We start from the raw sequence: 21226 nt of genomic DNA, 5'->3' as shown, positions 1-21226 counted from the left end.
CGAGAGGAGATGGGCTGTGTGGGTGCTAGGCTGCCTGTGGACCTAGGCTGCCCACAGCAGAGGCAGGAGCTGCCAGATCCTGGCAGCATGCCCACGGGTCCCAGCCCTCACCCACCACCCAGCTGAACAGGCAAGAAACCAGTCCCAGTCTCAGCAGCAAATCATCCCACACAGCTCCTTCTGTGGGGCACCTCTGTCTCAGTGTCGTAGCGGTTTCCAGCCAGCTGCACTGGAAAGCTCACAAGCAAAGAGAAGGAGGGAGCAGGGGTGGGGGCGTCAGATTCCCAACAGTTTTCATCAGCATATATCTATCTGCAAAGGCTTGAAGGGTGGTGAAATAGAGGTACAGATGCATGTTACAGCTGGGAAACAGAGGCAAAGGGAGGTTTTAATGAGACGGCGCTGAAACAACACGCAAAGTCAATGTGGAGTGAACACTCATTCCTTTTCTCCTCAGACAAGCATCTTAGCCACAAGACCCTCCTTCCTCATTGGGACAAACTGGGATTTTGTTTTGCAGGATCTCCAGGGCCTTGTTAGCAGCATTAGCTGCTCATTGCCTTTCCTCAGAGGGTGAAGCTATGGGAAGCACTCTTCCCAAGGGCATAACCAAATACTGCTTTAACTGCAGGGAGCTGTGGGGGAAGGAAAGAAGAACATTACAAGTCATGCAAAGCACAGCACAATCCTACATGACCTCTGGATGTGTGAATTCCTCCAAAGAAGTCCTTTCTTACCCCCTTGCACTAATGAGCATAGTACCAAGAAGAAGAGCTTGCTGCCACCAAAAGCTGTGTTCACAGGTCCTGTGCATGAAGGACCCTACCTGAAGGCTGATCCATTATGGGGTCAGATCCCCATGTCCAGCTTCAAACCAGCAAAAAACCAGGAGCACAAAGAGTCAACTCATAAGCATTCAAGGAGAAGTCAACAGAAACGTCAACTAACTACCCAATGAACGTGCAATTTAGCTGCTTCTAATTGATCTGTTCCCCTGATCTTTATGGAGATGGACAATATCAGGTCAGCAGTACAACTGCAGGTTTTTTGCTGTCCTCCACGGGCCTCATTGCAGCAGGGCAGGCTGCACTGGCAACGCCACATAGGCAGGGCTCCTTTGGGACTCAAGAGACACGGTGATGCTCATGGGGTGCTGAGGATCAACTTGTGCTGCATGGAGACCAACACAAGGATGCGACCTTAGCTGGAGCCTGGTCATGTCATTGGGAGGCCTCTGAACATCAGATAGTGAAAAAATAAACTATTTTACCTACTGGTAGGGTGGTCTGAGAGAGAATTGGTTTAGATTAGGACTGTATTTTTAGGGTAATTCAGCACAGGAGAGATGTGGGTTGAACTGTGTCGCAGGCTTCCTTGGGTATTCTCGTGTTCCTTCTCCACCCCACACACCTTGTTCCCCTTGCCAGGGTGGATGTCCCAGCTCCAGTAGTGCATGGAGGACCAGGCAGGGAGGCAGCCAAGCCGGGTGGAGCATGCTGGGGGGAGGCGAGCCGGCCAAGCTCTTGGCACTTTGCACGACAACAGCTGCGGTATTAAAATGCACTTACGTTGTAGGCTTTGACGATCAGCTCGATGATATTCTTGGAGTCTTTGTGCAAAATCTCCACTGTTGTCCCAGGAATCAAGGCAGTAAAGTTCTTGGAAAATAAAAAAAAAAAGAAAATAAAAGAAAATACTGAGATGCAGAGAGGAAAGCAGAGGGCAAGGAGGGACCGACCAGATCCCCAGGAGAGGGGGTGGAGAATGAGATCAGCCCTCCTGCTCTCTGTGGACGAGCAGCAGCATCTCAACGGTAGCAACGTGGCTGCTTTTTGTTTTTGCTAAAGCCTTGAGAGCCAGAGCAGAAGTTTCTGAAAGCAACCTTGCCTGAAACATCTCCCCTGAATCTGCAGAGGAGAAAAACCCCATGGGGCAGCTCCAAAGAGAGATCAGCCCTTGTAGTTCAGGTCACCTTTTTCTTTTGGAGGGGAGAGCAGAGACAGCAAAGGAGTTCAAATTGTATGTGGCATGTTGGGGCCCTGGACTCCGTGATGGAAAAACACAGCTGGGCAGAAACACTGCACGCGATTAGGTAATGGGATTAAGTCACTGCAGAATGGGTTGAACAGGTTCCTGCTCTCTCGAATGCTGCACAGCTGGCAGCCATCCGAACATCAAGATTAAGCTGGAGTCTATTTTAAGTCTTCACATGCTCACTAACATATATATCCGTTTGCTCTAAGAAGCTTTAGTGCTTTTTGCTGACAGGACTAGCGGGGAGGGATGGCAGGCTGAGCTTTGCCTGCCTGCGTGCATCTGCCTGCCCCTGCCAGCGCCACAGGCAGCACGCGGCCACGTGCATGCACGCTGGTGACTGCACATCATGTGCGCTTGTGGCTGCCTCCACAGTGCCGGCTGGAAGGTGCTTTCAAGAGGCATTTAAATCTCCCCCCGGCCCAGGTGGCTCAGCAGCACTTACCTTGTACAGGACGTAATGACTTTTTGTAACAGCAAAAATCAGGTGGATATTGTTTTCAGCGAGTTTCTCCCCAAGAAGTGCCAGGGAAGGGTAATCCTAGGGGCATAAAAATGGCAGAAAGACCGATGAGTAACGTAGGAACAGACCAATTTTATTGCTCTTCTCCCAACAGCAAAATTCGTTCCAGAAACGTGGCATGTTTTGTCTGGGGATGAAGTCCCTCACATATCAGCACAATTCCAACTGAATTCGCAGAAATTCTGTCATCCCTTAAATATTTCTGCTGCACCTTTCACTAGAATCTATGACCAACAACATCATTAGCTGTAGCAACACCTGAAATGCTGGATTTCTTTCCTCTTTCTGCTTTGCCATCAGCAGATGCACGTGTGTAATAAGCTGGCTGCTGTCTCCAAGGTTGTGAGGCAGAGAAATCTAGAACTGGAGTAAATGGAAATGTATGATTTTTCTTACAAAGAGGAAATATCCATTGCCTGCTCTTTCTGCATACTGGAACCATAAAGAGATTACAATAAGCTCTTTAATTCTGCAGGCTTCCCAGACAGAGAGGATAGGAGGAATATACTGCTTCAGTTACCTACAAGCAACAAAATAATGAACCAGGGCTCACTTTCAAGACACCAGCTTGAGTTTAAAATCCCAGACTTCTTCTGTAGTGCTGTTATCAGAAAAAACCACCTTGTTTACTTGCAGACTGGAGGGCTGATTGGGAACGTCCAAGACTTAAATGTGGGAACACCAAGCCAGCATCCTCCCACCAGCTCCGCAGTATAACCCCATGTCAGTACGGGGACTGTCCTCCAGCATGCATATGCTTGCTTAGGTGGGTGGAAAGAGGGTTTCTCCGAGGATCCTAGCTTTTATCCAGAAAGACCTCCCGTTACAAGGGGACATCCATACAGGAACAAAAATCATAAATAATGCTTGTGGTCTGCTGAATAAAGCACCCTTCTGCAGAAGGATGTGATAATGAGGCAGCAGGCAAGTGCTCTTTCACCCCAAAAGTTTCCTCCACTACGTTTAAATTTTTAAAAAGGGCCAGTTTGTCTATTTATTACTAAGACATACGTTAGCATTATGCTCAAAGGCTGTGAATAAGGGGAGTGTCCTGTTGTGCTTGCTAGTGTAGCCACATCAAGGTAGACTCAGCCTCACCAGGGAAAAGCTGACAGTCCACTGGGCATTTTAGAAAAAGGATGACATATTTTATGTTTTCTCTGCATTTTTCAGGCAAAGTCTAATGCTCTTCAGGACACCAAACTACTTTTCCCTCCTTTGCAATGAGCCCTGAAAGAACTCACTAAACTCCTAACTCATCTTTAGAGCATCACAGAGCATTCACTGTGGGGGGATGCCCAAGGGGAACTGCAAATTTTATTTGCAAACTGCAGGATCAGGTGAAACCACACTGGTCAGGGAGTGTGTTTGCCAAAGGCTGCTGGAGTTGGAGGTGGCTGGTCTCCAGAGAGGTCCACCAACACCCCGAGGTCTCCAAGGGCTGGGCCCCCATATCCCCCCTCACCAGCTGGCTGGACGCGCTGTACTCATTGGCTTCATTCAGGTGGCACTGGCCATCGTGGGGCTGCACCAGCCCTCCCAGCTTCCCATCCAGGGCTATGTGGGGCACGTCATCCGTTGTGAAGACCAGCAGGTGAGACGCCTCCTTACGCCAGCCGATCTTTTCCTGGGGGAAAACAAAACCCGTGAGACAGCCAGTCTGCCCCTGCTAAGCCCACGCTTTGCCCCTCGCCCTGCACAGGGTCCCAGCCATGCACCCATCCAGCAGCAGACCCATTAACACTAACCAGAAGAGCACCGTGCTCCTGTCCACCCATCCTGGTAAGAAAACAAGATGTCAGGGGCCCATCTAGCATTTCTCAATATCTCCTTCCAGCACACTTACTTAAAAAGGCATGAGGAGGTATGTGGACTGTCCACCAGACCTTCTCTACCCAGATCCAAGAATAAGAATTTCAGCTGCTTTTATAGCCAAAGGAGACCTGCCAAATTCCTCCACACACATTTAATCTGACCTTATTTCCTCAGCTCTGTGGAGTGGCCAAGGCAAAAGCGAGAGCTGCAATATCCACCCTGCTCAGCAGTTTCATTACCACCCACTCGTAAAGGCTGTTTCTGAGCTGTGACACACAGTGAGGTCCCTGCCCGAGAGGGCTGGCTTTGGTGCACCCATGTGCATGCACAGGCATTCTGTGCAAGGACCAGACATTATTCACCATGGAGAGAGATGCAGGGATAGATTGTTTTTCCAAATAAAGGGATAACATTTACTGGATAATGTTTCCCTCCCACGGAGCTTCCACAGGTTTCCAGATTTGCATCAGTCTGAGAAGATCTGTGCCTACAACAGCACACTGAGGTTGTTTGTAGAAATGGATGTGGAGGGAAACAGAGCAGCCCAAAGGAAATTTTTGGAAACCATAGTGCTGCAGCACACTCCCCTGCGCTTGCTGGCTGCTCCCACTGCCAGCTCATGCCAAGCCAGGCGGGCTCAGGTCCTGCCTGCCAACCCTGGCAGAGATCCTGCCGCGGCACAGACCGGAGCCAGAAAGACCCATCTCCCAGATCTTCCCCTCGCCTTCCCTCCTCACACACACCCAGCATCCTGCCCGTCCCCAGCTCAGAGCAGCACAGCACAATTCCTTGGGAAGGGATGAGGGAAAAGCTGGTAAAAGCTTACTGATGGGAACACAGTGCAGATGAATATACCCAAGTCCTCCAGAGCTTACTGCTCAGTTTATTCAGCAAAATCTGATATCTGCCTTGTTTTATATTAACATGATAGCCTACAAACTGCTGCAGCCTGACTGCAAAGATGCTTCCTATGGAAAGCGCTGGCGTGGACAGAGCAAGAGGGCAGAGCAGGCAGAAGGCTGTGGAATCATGGCTGCCAGTGCAATTTTTGCCTCCAAATGTGAGTCACTGCCCAAAGCCTGCTGATAGTTCCGATAAATATAACTCTTGCTTCAGGGACACCATTCCGGAGTAGATTTCTTTTTCCTTCCTACTGCAGAAGATATTTTTTCTTTAATGGCATTTTAAAGACCCACACAATGCAAATAAGGCCATAGGAAGAAACCTTTGGCAACATATAGCCTTTGCCATGTACCAGCACATTACAGTCCAGCTCAGTATGCAATGAGCACTTTTCTGCTCTGGGAAGCCAGAGCCATTCCACTGAACTGACCCCACTGGACAAAAGGCAAAATCTTCATGCCAAAATGTAATTTCTTAAGAACTCAACCCAAAAGTGATTACAGCTCCAACAATGCAAGAGGCAGTTCTCGGTCTACTCAGCCACTAGGTAGAAGCTCATCCAGTTCACTTTTCTCTACGTATCCAAAGATGATTTTTTTTTTTTAATGATTGAGGCCAAGAAACTCTCAAAGAGATTAAAAAGATTAATCTGAGTTTCATTTCCACAGAAATGCTCTACACTGCATTCAAGCAGCAGTTACAAAGCTACTTCAGGGGTGATGCTGCTGTTAACCTGCCTGCTATCCCACCTTTAAATCAAGGGCTAACCACCCCTTTGCAGGCAAACTCTCTGTGCCTCTGACACATGCTTGTTTCCCACATAAACAATATCAAAACTGCTTTGGATGCTCAGTTCAGGAACTTGCTTCCTAAAAGTAACAGTTTCCATGCCAATTTCTGGGCACTGAGAGCATTTGATGCCTTGGAGCATTGGACGAGGGTGTCTCAGATGGGGTGGTCAAGCCAGTGCTGACGCCACACTGAAAGAGCTGGAGATCTATGGAAAAAGTACCCGGAGAGGTCGGCACACCAAGGAGCCACCGCATCTCATGCTGCCTCCGCCAACGGCTTCCAGGCGCTGGAAAATACAGCTCTTCTGCACGCAGTTTCCACCACGAAACCCAGAGCAGCACTCTGCTCTGTTTAAAACAAATAACCAAAGAGACTTTCATTTATTTTTACTGGACTGGGACTGTTGAACAAAAAACCCTGCACTGACGTCTGCCCCCTCATCTGGTTTTTGATCCTCATGGGATATAAAGGATTTTGTAAGCAGGGTTGGAACCTGACCCAAAGCAAAGTGGGAAGACGTGTCTCCGCATGGCTGGGCACACTATGGATCCTGCCCCTCCTCCTACGACAAGCTGCAGTTGCCTTCCGTATCCCAAAAGACCAGCTTCTCACTCCTTACAGCCAACAGCAACTGGCAAAATGGCCATAGCTGTCTCAGCACAGCACAGCCCTCCAAATCCTATTGAAAAGGCTACAAACCCCTGCATCAGTATTTCCAAGCCTGACATAAATATATAAATTTATGCTTTGAGCACCGAATAAAAATGGTTCTATTGTCAAGACATCAACTGCCAGGAGATCCCCCTGGATTCATCAGTTGTCTAAAAACCCACCAGTTTCCAGTGCAGACTTTTTGCAAGCAAGAAAGATATAGGTGCAAGACAAGTATGCCTAGAGATTAAAACCCCAAACCTCCTTTGTTTTGCATAGCTCTGAAAGGCACCTCAGTGTCTCCCAGACTTCTTGGCCATCTCCATGTACCAGTGTCTAGTAAGCACTAATCAAAACAATTTCAAAAGACATATTATTTCTTAATCCAGCATTATCTCTTTGCTGCATCTTAGTATATAAGATCTGAAACTTATACATAACACCAAGCCATATGATGCTTGCACTTAAAAATGGCAGAAAACCAAAATACTGCAAATGGAAAATGTAATTACAGAAGGTTGATTAATATTCCTGGCTTGCCATTTTAGCATCAGGATAAAGGCTTATTGTCTCTGGCTCTTTCATTGCCTCTAGAATAACATTTACCATATCTTCATCTTTCAGAAAGGAGCCAAACTCTGGGCCTGCTCATTAGTCTGTATTAGCTATACAAACTTTCCCCCACTCCTTGGGTTGAAAACCAGGCCAAAAAATGACTTGAGTGTTACAGAGCTCTTAGACACCTCATGCAGAAGAAATGCTTGATATGAATTACAGTATAAAAATACCTAGTCTACAGAGTAGGTATTGTTTCTGACACCTCAGCACTTGAAGGGGAGGAGAAGACCACACTTGGACACTGTGGCTTGGAAACAGCAAGGCTCTGCCATGCCATGCCCAGCTCTCCCCAGGACTGATGTCACAGACTCTGCTGCTAAGCACAAGGTACTCCATGGTCAATATGCTGCATTACCCTGAAGTCAGGGGGCTTTCTCAGGACATGACTGCCCCAAATCTTGAGATTTGAATATGGTAGAGGGTGAAAACTGGAAAAATATGGAGGATGCCAGCGAGATGCAATGAGGTACCACAGTCATGATAAGGAAACCCACTTCAGAAGTCACCAAGGTGTCTGTATGCTGCTCTCCCTGCACTGGGGGAAAATAGCTCCTGAGTTACTAGAAACTACTGTCTGTGTAGGGTTTAGTCCCCACAATACTTCATTAATCACAGCTGGATACAAAGCACCGTTCATTGCAGCAAAGAGCATCCTCATCAGGAAGCAGAACTCCACTGCCACCCCAGATGTCTGTGACTTTCACTCGCCTCGACAGTGCTAAACCCACCACAACCCACAGCCACGGCCGGCTCAAGGGAAATTAATCACTAAGCTCCCATTTCGGTTACAGAACTTAGGAGGTCAGTCAGTTGGCCCAAAATTTTGGCCGTTTTAACTCTGGTCAGACAAAGCCTTTGCTGCTCATGCCTGCAATCAGCAGGCAGCTGCTCCACCCACAGCAAGGGGCTGCCAAGGCAGCGTGAGTTATGGTGCAGCCGGTTCTCCTGCCTTGCACACCGGTCCCATGCACTTTCGTTCCCACACCTGAGCTCCAGCAATTAATTAACTGCTGCGGCTGCAGAAATTCCTCTGTCATGACCTGCCACATCATGCCAAGAGCCATGTAAGTGCACACACACACCTCTGCTCACTCTTCCTAGATGTTGCTCAGTCCTGAAATTTAGATGGTGCCAGCAACTAAATTCACTTTCTGAATACAGAAGGGACCAGGCTGTACACTCAAGAATGACAGTTAAAGATTTTGGTCCTTACCAACAGTTTGAGACTGGCACAAATGTGCAGGAAATATCTTGCAGGTCTCCTGCCTTCCACCAACACCTCCAAAATGAGCCCTTGTGATACACACTGCAGTATTTCTGCACTGTAGGGAAACATTGTCCCATTTTTGCAATAAAGTGGTGGAAGAGACTGCAAAAAACCCCACGGTGGGTGGCACAACTGAGTCACCACCCTGAGATATATCTGCTCTAACCATGAGAGCCATCTCTCCAAAACTGAGAAGCACTTTATGCCCAGACGAGTATTGGGAGCAGCACTGTAGTTGTGTCAACATCATCTTGTGCCAGGATGGGAGAGGGAAGACGACTGTTGGGTGCCATCAGATCCGATGAGGCAGGTTCAGTCCTGCTGAAAGCATGAAGCATAAATGAAACCAACCCAGATCTCATTTCCCACAAGCCTGCATCCCATCACTCCTGCAGATTATGCCTATCTCCTGGCTCGCAGAATCCAGACCCAGAAGAAAACACACTCAACCAAAGGAATATGCAAGACTGGAGCAAACAAAATCCGAACTGCATGTCAAAAGGGGAAAAGACAACTGGAGTCGTCCCTGGTGAAGCTCAGCCACATGGCAGAGGAGAAGGAAACACTTCCATCCCTGATACATAAAGGGATATGGAGCAGCCTACCTAATTGTTCCAGAAAGATCTTCAAGTGAACATCTCCAAAACCCCTAAGGACATGGCTAACATGGCACCAAGCTAATGAACTCTGTCTTTAATTACTGCTAACAGCTCCTGTTTTGCTGACAAAGAGGGAGAGCAGGCTATCAGCACCCAGAGGTGGGATCATCCAGCTCCACACAGAAAGCGGGCAGGTACAAGCAGTAGGAACCACCTCCAACCCTCAACATGGGTCAACTGCTGCAAGACGTGTTTGACACACACTTAAGAAATGCATTGAGCCAACACACAGTGCTGTTGCACACAAGTGTACATGAATCTTAAAGGATTTTGTCATTTGATCAGCACCTACAAGTCTAACCATGTGACAAAATCTCAGCCCTAAATTTGCATTTTCAAAAGCTCCATTTTTACCTCTTTAAACTAGAAAAACATTCTTTGGATGTTCGTGGACAAAGCATACAAAAACAATAGCCTTTTCAAGGCATTTTTCATGGTTTCTGCAAGAAAAATTTAGTAGTTACTTCCAGGAAATGGCATACTGAAGCTTTACCCTGGTCCAAGAACAGAGCAGAAGAAACCTCCTCCTCTTTTGCTCTGCTTTAAAACCCCAGAAATCAGAGCAACTCACCTTGCACACAGCAGCCTGCAAAATTGCATCGAAACCACCCTCTGGAGCATCACGGTTGCGGGAAACTTTCTGTTTCTGAACTTCTTCATTGAAACGGTCGACTTTATCCGTTAGGGACAAGAGGTGGCGGAAGCCAAAGGATGGGACACAGCTGGGGAACAGCTTGTAACTGCAGGAGGAACAGAGGAGTGATCAGCTGGGAGGAACCACACCAGCAACCAAGAGCTGCAGAAGTCACCAGCTCTACCATGTTGGTCTCCAAACATGTTCAGAAAGGTAGAATACTTTCACAAGGCTTCATATTTTCGACACTTCAATTTCTGGCTATTTATCTGAAAAACCCTACAGCGGAGCCCTTTTGTTTGTTTGTTTGTTTGTTTATTTGTTTGTTTTCCCCCAGAGGCTTTGAACAGCTGAAGTTTCCAAAGATCTCACCAGGACTGAACATCTCTCCATGTAAGGTGTGAGTGGAGACCACACACCAGCCCACCCTGGCTCATGCAGCTCTGCAGTTTCTGCACCCTTAAAGCGGTTTTCACACTGGGAATCTGCAGTGCAGGATGTGACCCACAGTGATGTGGAGGGTGTGTTTTGTCAGAGACACCCTCCTCAGCAGCCCGGGAGGGTGGTGTGAGCCGTGCCCCACACCTGCAGAACCAGTGGGCTGGTGTCAAAGGGCACCACGCAGGAGCATCACTGCTGATAGCTACTTTTCCCCTATATTCAATATGCATTTTCACTCTGTCATCCAGTTTTCTTAGCAATACACGCCACCCCTCACCCACTACACGTCACTGGGCATGTGGCAATTGCCTAACACAAGATGTGTTAATAACTAACACCAACTCCTGCATCCTCCCACTCTTCCTGCAAGCTGGTGAGCAAACACCATCTCTGCTTTCCAGAGCACCACTGGAGCAGAAAGGCACAAGTGGCACCTAAGGCAGAGAAATGCTTCGGCAGGCTACCAGGAAAGCTTTTTCCATACAAAACTATCAGGACGCAACTTTGGTGCTCACCACATGGCCGGGAGTGCTCAGCAGAGCAGCTCCTGTGGTGTGGGAAATCAGTGAGTGTGTGCAAGGGAGAGGAACAAGAAGGGTTAAGAAAAAAATGTGTTTAAAAAGGAGTTGGGCAAGCACTAGTTCACTCTTATCTTCAAAGATAAAACCTGGAGAACAATTAAAGGCCTCTGCTGACACATGACCCACTAGGGGTAAGTTGTAAGAAGCTTTTTACACAAAGGAGTATTTAAGATTTACTGCTGCTGGGAACTCAAATCCCTCATAAGGGATCCCAGAGCAGGGATTTCCACATGCACAGCCATGAACACACCTAACCACGGGGCAGGTCCCACTGCCCCAGGAGTGGCTGGCAATTAGAGCCATCCCTTGTGATCAGCTCTGTGTTCAGACTTGCATCCTGCTCACACCCAGGGCTGAAGCAAGGAGTTTGCGATGTCTGAAACCCCTGCACTGCAGGGTCTCAGCAAGCAGCCCGTAACCTGTAAGATACATCTGGGTGCTCTGTTTGCCAGAGCCCTGGTGCAGAAAGAAAACACTGACATGCTATAGGGTCCCACCTCCCATAAAAATGTATAATTTAATCCTTTTTTGTTTGTTTTACACTCCAGATTAGCTGGCAGAAGCTGCAGGCAGCAGCAGGACAGACAGTGGATATCTGAGTGACTACACAAGGGCACACAGTAGTGTGGGTGGGTTATCTCAGGCTGTAACCTCCAAAAGTCATATCGCAGATCAATGGACAATTAGGTGTTCAGTCAATACCTCTGCCTTCCTTATCTTTTAAAATTTGGTGTTTATTTCCTTCATATTATCTCTCTTGAATGACAGCATAGCTGTGAGAGGCCACGTCCTGGCTCCCTGGGAGGTCCCAGTCAGTATGCTGAGCCACAAGCATGGGCGAGCAGCAAGCTGGGGTGAGATGGAGGAGGAGGCACAAGAGATCCCAGCCAGACCCCGCATAAAAACAGGACCACACACCACCCAGACCCGCAGAACAGCCATCACATGAGGAGGAGGAGGAGGAGGAGAGAGCCTGGACCAGGGGCAAAACACACCCACCTTGGCTCATGTTTACTCGGAGCTTTTCTTAGATGTGAGCAGGCTACTGGGTGAACTCTGTTCTGACACTAGAAATATCTGCAGACATACCCACACCTGACAATGCACCTCACTGCCACATCAGCCAGCCACCTGGCAGCAGCAACCAACCTGCCTGCAGAGCGGGCAGGGAAGGCAACTCCACAGGAGCCAGCATCCCTGGTTGGGATGAAGAGGAAACAGAAAGCAACTGGAAGGGGGCACCCACCAGATGAGCTGCCTTGAGCAATCCTTCCTAAATGGTTTCCCAGAACCAGGCTGGCTTAATTTAACCCATGAACACAAAAACAACCAAAGCGGGTAAAACCAAAAGGACATGCAGATAGCCTGATGATGGTGGGAAAAGCTAGGCAACAGCTCTGGATGCCGTTGATGAAAGGGCATCAGCAGTTTCAGGAATGCCTTGCTGTAAAGGTGTCCAGCTCCATCTTCTTCTCCTCTTCCACCCCTCCCCTCCCGTACATTTCACTTGGCAAAAGCCATGTCACTTCAATTAAATCACACACCAGCTAAAGTTTCCAACATTTCTCCAGCTAGAGAAAAATCCTGTCCCCAGTCCACAAGCAACATGAGTGGGTGATGGAGACTGAGGATGACACAGATGACTGAGAGCACCCCTCTGAAGCCATGCCAAATTTCTGAGGGGAAAGAGCTACAAAGAGCATATTGTATGGTGCCATGGTGGCAGAGCCACCTCCCCAGCTCAGTCAGCATGTTCACTTTTGGCTGTGCTTCATGGCCAAAGCATGAGTTTTCAGTGTTAAAATCCATTTGATTTTCATCTCTGGACAGAACTAGTGAAAAAAGAATACAGATAATTTTGTCCGGATGACAGTCAATGTGCAGTGAAATGCCAAATGCTTGGTCAATGCCAAAAGTTGGCCTAGAAACCTCACAGCTGATGAAAGCTCTCTTTAATCCATCTCTCATATGGAAAACTTAAAGGATGCATGTTTGCAGAGCTTGTCATCCATTTGTATGGTGGTCTTGCAATGTAAGTATCCACGAATGCCTCAAAAGTGCTAACCTTCTGTCCTTAATGACTAGAAAGCACCCAGTGATGGATAAGGTGAAGATGGGGACCACGGGGGTAAGTGATAACAGTGACATTCTCCCAGAAGGGCACTGGCTGCTGTATCCATCCTTTCATGCCAACAGCCAAACCCATCTGAGTCTGAACATCCCTCACTACACTCAGTTTCACTCCAGCATAATTTCCAGTTCAATGGTTTTGATCTCAACTCCAACAGTTAAAATCAAATTAAAAGACTCTAGCAAAGGCACTACAAAAGGAAGAAAGCTCTGATATGACTGCAAAGCAAGCCACATCATCTGTGTCTTTTGCAACTGCCAGTCTGCTTTCCTTCCACAGAAATAAAGATGAAAAAAACCTGCCTGACGTCTTCAAAACACATTACAAGAACTCCAGGCTGTCACAAATCTTACTTCCCCCAAACACTTCTGTTGGGAAGGACTTATGCTACCTTGGTCTCCTTATCTGTAAAATGGAGACAAAGAGCTTAATTGATTTACTCAAAGCCAAACTATGACTCAGAGCTAGGAACAGAAATCAGGAATTTCTGGCTCTTACTCCTTTTTCTTAAAGCCTGTTAAAAAGCCTGCATCCTCTTCAGGTACTTAAAAATAGCTTCAGGCTCCTGATAGAACAGTTTCCACCTATAGATGCAGAGATCACCCAACAGCCAATGCAAAATTGGAAGCTGTCCTATTTTGAATCCCTTTGGAGCACCACAGTGACAGCCATGGCTAACCAGCATTCCCAAAAGCCAGAGCTTAAATGTAGTTCATTATTTAAAGAAAGAATAGGAAGAGAAGATTGCAGCCAGGCTCTGTGCAAACACAGTGCTTGTCCCTTTGGGGTACACCTACCACTTACCCAATGCAGGGATTGTTTTGGTATCTTGGTGCCGTGTAGGAGAAAGGAGAAATATTTTTGTCCACAAAAGAGCCAAACCCCAGTCGGAAATTGCTAGTGAGCTTTCGCATCTCTTCAGCCAGCTTGGTCCCCAGATTGCGAATATTATCTAGGTCATCATTCATGGACAGGGAGAGATCCATTAGGTAGTAGAGGTCCACAGGATAGTCCTCCACTTGCCGAACCTGAACTCGGAAGGAGGTCTGGTCACCTGCACACACACAAGAGTTGAAAGCAGTGAAAAGGAAACTCCTAGCACAAACAAAATCCAGACCATGTTGGGTTTTTTTCCCCCCTGCAGAGCAGATCACTTGCAAAAGAAGAGGGTGAGGGGAAAAAGCTTTTCCAAACCTATCCCTTAGGAGACTAACAGGAAAGCAGGTAATGACTTTGGGTCCTCTTAAGCTATGTAGTGTACTGGCTGGCAGGAAAAAGATACATCTATGGAGTGCATGTCTCTAGCTTACTTTGGAGATATGAGATATCTTTCTACCTCAGCTGAGAGAATGTCTAAGGGGGGACACATGAAAAATGCTGCTGCCCCAACTGTGTACAGGCCAGGGGCAGGCGTTTTCCCAGAAAAATGGAAAGAAAAGCAAGCAGAGTGAACCTCTAATGTTTCATGGACTACTGAAAGAGGGACCCTGCACATGCTTACTTGGGTACATCCGTAAAGCAAACCAGGAACAGTCCAAGAAGTCCTGCACAAAAGAGAGAAGGAGGTGGAGCAGGAAAGGAAGGAGGGCCAGGAGAAAACAGCCAGCGTGAGATGAATGCAAGATGTCCTCTGAGCTGTGCAGGGAAGCCAAGTTGAAGCAGACACAGAAGAAACACCTTTGAAAAGGACCTCTCCCCCCAAAAAGTGCTGTGCCACCATGATTCTGGAGAAAGCAGGGCAAAAGGGAAGTGAACTGGAAACAGAAGTTTGTCAGGGTCACCCAGGGAAGCACCGAGGCAGAGATGAAGGTTCCTGAAGTGATGAACATGAGGGAAGGAGCTGACAGGGCTGAGTCACAAGCTGCACAAATGTGAAGAGCAGAGGAAAGCCCTTCCCTTGATCTTCCCCTTCGCCAAACCACTTTCAACAGAGATGCCCTCCAGAAGGTGTGCCTGGGAAGGAAGGCCACTGCTGGCACTGCCCACACCTCAAAAAAGGTGGAGTGGCTTCAAAGTGAAGTCAACTTCACACCAGATGGATCTCAGTGGAACCAGAGAGGAGGTGGCAAATGTTTGCCTTATGCCTTGCTGAGAAAGGGGTCTAAATGGAAACCCCAGACCGCAGAGCTCTCAAACTCCAGGTTGGTTTGGTGATCCCATGTTCCCAGCTGCCACCTCAGCCCTTTTCCAGCTCAGTGGGGTCTCAGACCCAGGGACTCGGATCCTCTCAAGACCAAGCTCCCCCTCCTGCCCACCTGTCCCAGGTCTTCATGGCTGAGGCTGAACTTTGGCACTGGCAGGTTCTGCAAAACACTCATGACTTCCCCTCTTCTTCCCAGAAATTTAATGCACATTTTTTTAGCATTGTGAAAACATTCCTGTAACCATTTTATTGTTCTCCTTGTTGTGCACAGCAGCACAGCTGCTCCCACTCACTGCCAGCTCAACAACACGCAGCAGCAGCAGCCCTAAACTGCTGTGCTGGCAAGACACAGCATGAGGGGCTTTGGAGCCCCGAGGCAGGAGCCCTGCCTGGCACCTGGGGTCAGGCTGTTCCGAGCAGCACACAGGGCCAAACACCCTCCCTGGCTCCAGGATCTGCTTTGAGGTGATTCCTGCAGCCGTCCCCGTGTGTGGGGAGCAAGCGAACACCCTCTCCCAGCCCTCTGCAGCAGCTGCTATGGCCCAGCAGCATCCACCCCCTTGGCAAAGGAGCTGGGGTGCCTGCACCCCAGGGCACGTCCGTCAGGGTCAGAGCCTGCCTCTTTTGCAAACAAAGCTGTGAAGGGTTTAGATCCAGCTCTGCTCTTTGCATCTCAGGCAGCTTCGTGCTGGGGTACCAGAGAAGTCACCTACAGCTCCTAAACCGAGACCTTCCTTCTACTTAATGATTTCCCTCCACATTTAGATCATGGGTTATTTCCAAGCCAGGTCTTCTTTTCTTGCAGGCAGTTGCTCCCACCTGGAATCTGCTACAACCCCACCTGGCAAAGGCAGGGCTGTGAGAGGCACCATGTGCAAACACGCACACATAGGTATTGCCCAGATATCAGTTTTGGAAGCAAGAAACTTGCCATAAATATTCCTCCTTACTCTCCCTGGCTTTCTTTTCCAGCAGGAGCAGGACTTTCTCAGCACTGTGCTGCAATGTAGTATACAGCAGGGTGCAACTCAGAACTGTCCCTACAGTAAACAAAGCTAAAGAAGTGCCTCAATGAAATCAGGTGAGCCTAATGCTGTACCCAGCATGCATTTTGGGGGGTGAACAAAGGAGAACATAATTTATATGGTGCAAAACCTGTTAGCACTGGTTGCAGGGTAACAAACCATGATTGCAAGCTTGACTTTAATTCAGAGCTGCAAGAATGTGTTTAACTCCAGGAAAATTCATTCCCATGCCTATTTTTTTCATTCCAACATATTTTTCCCACTGGAATACCCAACCCTTTCAGAAAAAGAGGATGTGTCCTTCCACACTTCCCAACATTTCCATTTCCAAAACACTGTTCTTCCGGAGCTGGTCCTAAAATGGGATTTCCTGTGCCAGAAAAGGTATTTGGGATGCTCTGATCAAACCTTCTTCTCTTAATAGTTATGAATTTATTAGTCTCTGAGAAGCACCAAAAATAACAGGATCCTGGGCCTGGTTCTTTCATTCCTAACTGCACAAATCCATTATCACAGAGAAAATATCACTAATATATGTAGATGTAAGTGCAAAAGAATTTATTACTCTCTGTGCAGTATTACTCTCATAATTCTAGGGATAATCCAGCCCTCTCCTTCCCCATGTATCGTCACCACCATCATCTCCTTAGGGCTTTTACTGAAAAGTTTTAAATTCAGTGCTGAACTCAAAAATGTTCCTTGGATACTGTCACACAGAGGCAGTGCAGAAACTCGAAAACCTGTTTTTGGCCAATTTCAGAACACAAACTCAACAATCACTCTTAATCAGGAAAAGCTCTTTTTTCTGCTTGGTGAGGCTTACAGCTTGATGGGCAACACAAGTTGCATCTATTAATGTTTTAAATTCCTTTTACGCTATTCATATTTTTCATTTAACCAGGACACACCGCTTTACAGTTGGGCCCAAGATTAAAAAGCAATATTATAAAAACTAAATGCTTGATCTGAAAGCTACCCTGTTAATTTAAGGGCTTTGGAAATTAGCTGTGGGCAAAGAGATTTGGGGATGTGACTTCTGCCACAGGACAATTAGATCAAACTGCCTGGGTAGGAACAGCAAACAATTGACAATTCACTCCCTTCTGCTTCTGCTTAGTGGTCTAAGAATAAAAGATCACCATTGCCACAGACCGCTGTGTGAGTTCATCTTTGAAATAGTACACCCTTCATGCCCAAAATTAAATCAACATTGTCTCCTTCTTGTCTTGGGTTCACAGGGTGAAACCCATTCCTAAACTCAAGGATTAATGGATAATTTAAACTGGGGATGCTAAAACAAGGGTTTAGGAAGTCATCAGCCCTAAGATAGAGTGGAGCACAACATCAAAAAGAGAGCAAAAATGGGAGATACTATTACAATCGTCTAGGTAAGTCCATCCTCCTGCGGTGACTCTGATACTCTGCAAGAGGGGCACAAGGCGGGGAGCTCGCTGGCTCAGCGTGGGTATCGCTGCGGGGGCCCCTCAAGGTGATTCCTGCTGCTCAGCCCAGATCCGGAGGGCTTTTCAGTCCAGGGAGCACTGAAGATGGCCACAAGTGTGGTCCCCTGTGAGGGCTGGCAGGAAAGCACACCAGCCCTGTGCAGCCCAAAGCATCCGACAGCGTGGCCCCCAGGAAGCCACACGGAGATGGACCCCCACACCCTGCCTCAGACCAGAGCCGTGGGCATCTGCGCCTCCAGCTGGGCAGAACTGCCAGGGATTGGGAAAGGGGAATTTGCTGAGTGTGGAGGGCACTGCACATGAAGGAGGGTCTGCAGGAAGCAAGATGTGGAAGCTGAGCCAATCCTTTTTGCCCAGGAATTGCCTCAAGAAAAAGGAGTAATAACAACTCCCTTTCTTTATGGGAGGAAACCCTGTGTCATCAGCAACATTCAGTTGCAGAAGCCATGCATCTAGCCATACATCCAGTGGTGACTTCCTCAGGTATCTGCTTTTAAGGCTTGAAGCAAAATTTCTTTACATTTGAGGGTCTGGCTGATGGCAGAAGTCATACTGCTGAGAAAGAGTTAATTAAGAGACATGACAACTATCCAACCCATAACATTAAAACAAAAAATCCTGCAGAAACTGGTAGGCTCTGGGAGCCCACTGGTAGCACGAGCACCAGCTCAAACTCCTGTTTTTCTTGGACAAAACATCGTATTTCATTTTTCTGTATGCTCATGAGAGCTGTCACAAAATTGTAAGCCTTAGAAACCCACACCAATTGCTTATAATGAATTGAGCTTTTATATTTGCTTCTTAACTTTGTAATAAAGAGCTTTTTTTTTCCCCCCCCTTCAGAAATATTGGCTGCCAAATTTTTGTAAGAATTCTGAACCCACATTAAAGCCTCCCCCCATCATGCAAAAACTTTTGATAACAAGCATGCTCACATGGCTCAGTCCAGCCATTCCCTTCTAATTTTAATTAAAAGGGAAGAGATTGAAGAAAAGTGATGGCTCAGGGGAATGAAACAGCGATCTGGCTACAGTCCAAGGCCTGAGTCACAAGTTCAAACCTCCCATCTTCTGCCTTGATCCCATGGCTCTTTTGCATACTGACAGAAAACAGATAGGCGTTTTTGTTTCCAATTTATAGAAGGAGCTGTCTCAGTTTCGAGTCAAGCACTGTCAACTTGGTGGAGGATCCAAAGTTATTTTAACTCCTTCCATCCAGTGATTACCTTTTTAAGCTGAGCAGGTTCCTTTTAAACACATGCAAGGATTAAGATTAGTATTGATAACAGTTGTGGGTGGGCTTTGACTGACTTCACATTCAGCAGTGTCTTCTCCCATATGGAGGACATACACATCAGACCCAAACCTGTTCATGATGCACCAAAGTTCACAAGCTGTGAAAGGGGCCAGCAGCCACCTGCTTTAGTGGGCTATGAGGTCAGGAGCTATAACACACTCTGCATGCCCTGGCCACCCTTTCTCACCCCCACACACCCCCCAGCAAATGGCTCACAGCCGCTGGGGACTCACCAGGACGAAGATTCAAGGCGACCTTCTGAGGCATGATCTGCGTGACATCCAGGTGGGTCTGGCCGGAGCCCTTGCTGCTGAGAGGGACGTTCTTCACCACGCTGATGCTGCTGCTGGGATTTTCAATGGCTCCAGCACAACCGTTTGCAATCAGATTCTGCAGGAAGTCACACCGCGATGTGATGGACTTTGTGCTGCTGAACTCCTGGGGGATGAAGAACAGACAAAAGGGAAGGGGAGGGAGAAACATCAATCGCATAGCACAGGCTTTGTTTTGACAGGCTAGTATCCGTAGCAAATAGGAGATGACAAGAACCTGGTGTCATTTGTGGTGGTTCACTCAAAAGCACTGAGCCTCGAGCCTTTCAAAGGAATCTACCAAAAAAGAAATTCTGCAAGGATTTGAAAATTTAATTTGCTCACACACCATTGCAGCAGAAAGCTAAGCCCACGTTTTCACCTCAGCCAGAGCAGCAGCACTTGCTCCCAGCCTTGGTTTAGGCCACATGAAGAAAGCAAGGCAAAATGTTTAATTTGCTGCCTCACAGCCAACCGCCATCTCTTCAAGAAGAAAAGGTGAGAAGCTGTTACTTTTCACATGTGCATCACCTCAAATGAGCTTTGCAAAAGAGAGAAGAGTGGACGAGGAGGTGGCACCAAGGGAAGCAGGACAAACCACCCACTAACCCAGAGAGCCAAGTCAAGATGTGAAGCTGGAGACTGATGCTGGGTGGCTTCAGGGACTGGCTACCTCTTCCCCAGGCTAGACACTGCACGTCCCCACACAAGCACCATCTGTCCCCCCCCACACACACACCTCTGCACTGCAGGTGTTGGCATGAAACCATCACATGGAAAAAAAAGCGACAGCAAGCAGTCCGTGAGGCAGAGCACAGCTGGAGTGGTTCGATGTGGGAGGCTGCCCTGGGCAGCTTTGCCAGAAAATAAGGGATGTGGGATAGCCTGCATGGGAAGTAGTCAAAAGGCAGCCCATGGCCACCACAGGCAGTGCGGTGCAGGCAGCGAGGCGCAGGCAGCAGCTTGCTCCCGGAGGATGGGCTGCCATGGCAGGGAGTCTCCCAGCGCCTGTCCCCAGAGCTCCAGCCCTCGCTGCAAGCCCCGTGCGTGGTGCACAATGCAGCCTTGTCCGGGGCGGCACAGCCGGGAACAGCCGCCTGCACAATGCAGCCTTTTGCAAAGAACCCATTTGTTAGAATGCCTTTTCTTTTAATTTTTTTTTTTTCCCAGAAGTGCCAAAGGGAGCAAGTTGCATGCCCAAAACTTACTGCATTTTCAACAGCCAATTCCTACTTATTTCTGCACTTTAACAACAGAGACAACTGCCTTCTGCTCCAGGCTGATGAACTGAAATGACATGAAATAATGCAGAGAAGATGCTCACAGCCACACCAGCCCCTCCTTCAGCTGTGCAGCCAAAAAACAGCATGGGGCTAAATAAATCTCACTTTTTGCTGAAGTTCTGGCATGACAGAGGACAGGGTACACATCAAGGAGGAGAGGCCATCAGACAGATCTTGTTTTTGCACCCCACAGGGTGGTTGGGGGTCCCCCAAATCCAGCCTCAGATGCAGGGCCCCGGGACACAGACAGAGGCTCTCTGCTGCATTTTCTCACTATGAGGTCCCAACGCTATTTGAAAAATGCGAGATTTGCATTCCAGCATCCAGTGGCGGAGTCCAGCCAAGGAGACAGCACGTCAGATGGATATGAACACAAATTTCTTGGAACACGTCATGTAAACAGATGAACTTCCAGAAAGGAGGACTGGGACTATTTAAATAATCTCCAGCGTGATAAAATGAAAATCAGAATCCCTCACAAAACTGAAAACAACACCCAGCCTTTCAGAACAGCATGTTTAGGGCAGCCTTGGAGAAAAGTTTATCTCAGATGTGGTTTGACCTAAAGTCAGTGAAAAGCCAGAGGGGTCCAGGCACTTTCCTTGGCTGGTCCACCCAGTATTGGGGCACCCATGAGGAGATGCTTTCCCAGTACC

General features: G+C 47.9%; 1 protein-coding gene across 1 annotated transcript in view; it reads right to left on the bottom strand.

Annotated features, from left to right (window-relative positions):
* ITGB5 (integrin subunit beta 5) overlaps positions 1 to 21226 on the bottom strand; it is a 63523-nt gene that overhangs the window by 31423 nt on the left and 10874 nt on the right. Inside the window, exons 3-8 of the mRNA XM_074910273.1 lie at positions 19210 to 19414; positions 13854 to 14103; positions 9834 to 10002; positions 4023 to 4184; positions 2480 to 2575; positions 1569 to 1658 (exon numbers count right to left, since the gene is read on the bottom strand). Coding sequence (XP_074766374.1) covers positions 1569 to 1658; positions 2480 to 2575; positions 4023 to 4184; positions 9834 to 10002; positions 13854 to 14103; positions 19210 to 19414 — 972 coding nt within the window. The remainder of the gene's footprint in view (positions 1 to 1568; positions 1659 to 2479; positions 2576 to 4022; positions 4185 to 9833; positions 10003 to 13853; positions 14104 to 19209; positions 19415 to 21226) is intronic.

This window comes from Athene noctua, chromosome 7 (genome assembly GCF_965140245.1).
Source record: "Athene noctua chromosome 7, bAthNoc1.hap1.1, whole genome shotgun sequence".
NCBI lineage: Eukaryota > Metazoa > Chordata > Aves > Strigiformes > Strigidae > Athene > Athene noctua.
The sequence above is the reverse complement of the archived record's forward strand: the minus strand, read 5'-3'. Positions and strand labels throughout refer to the sequence as shown.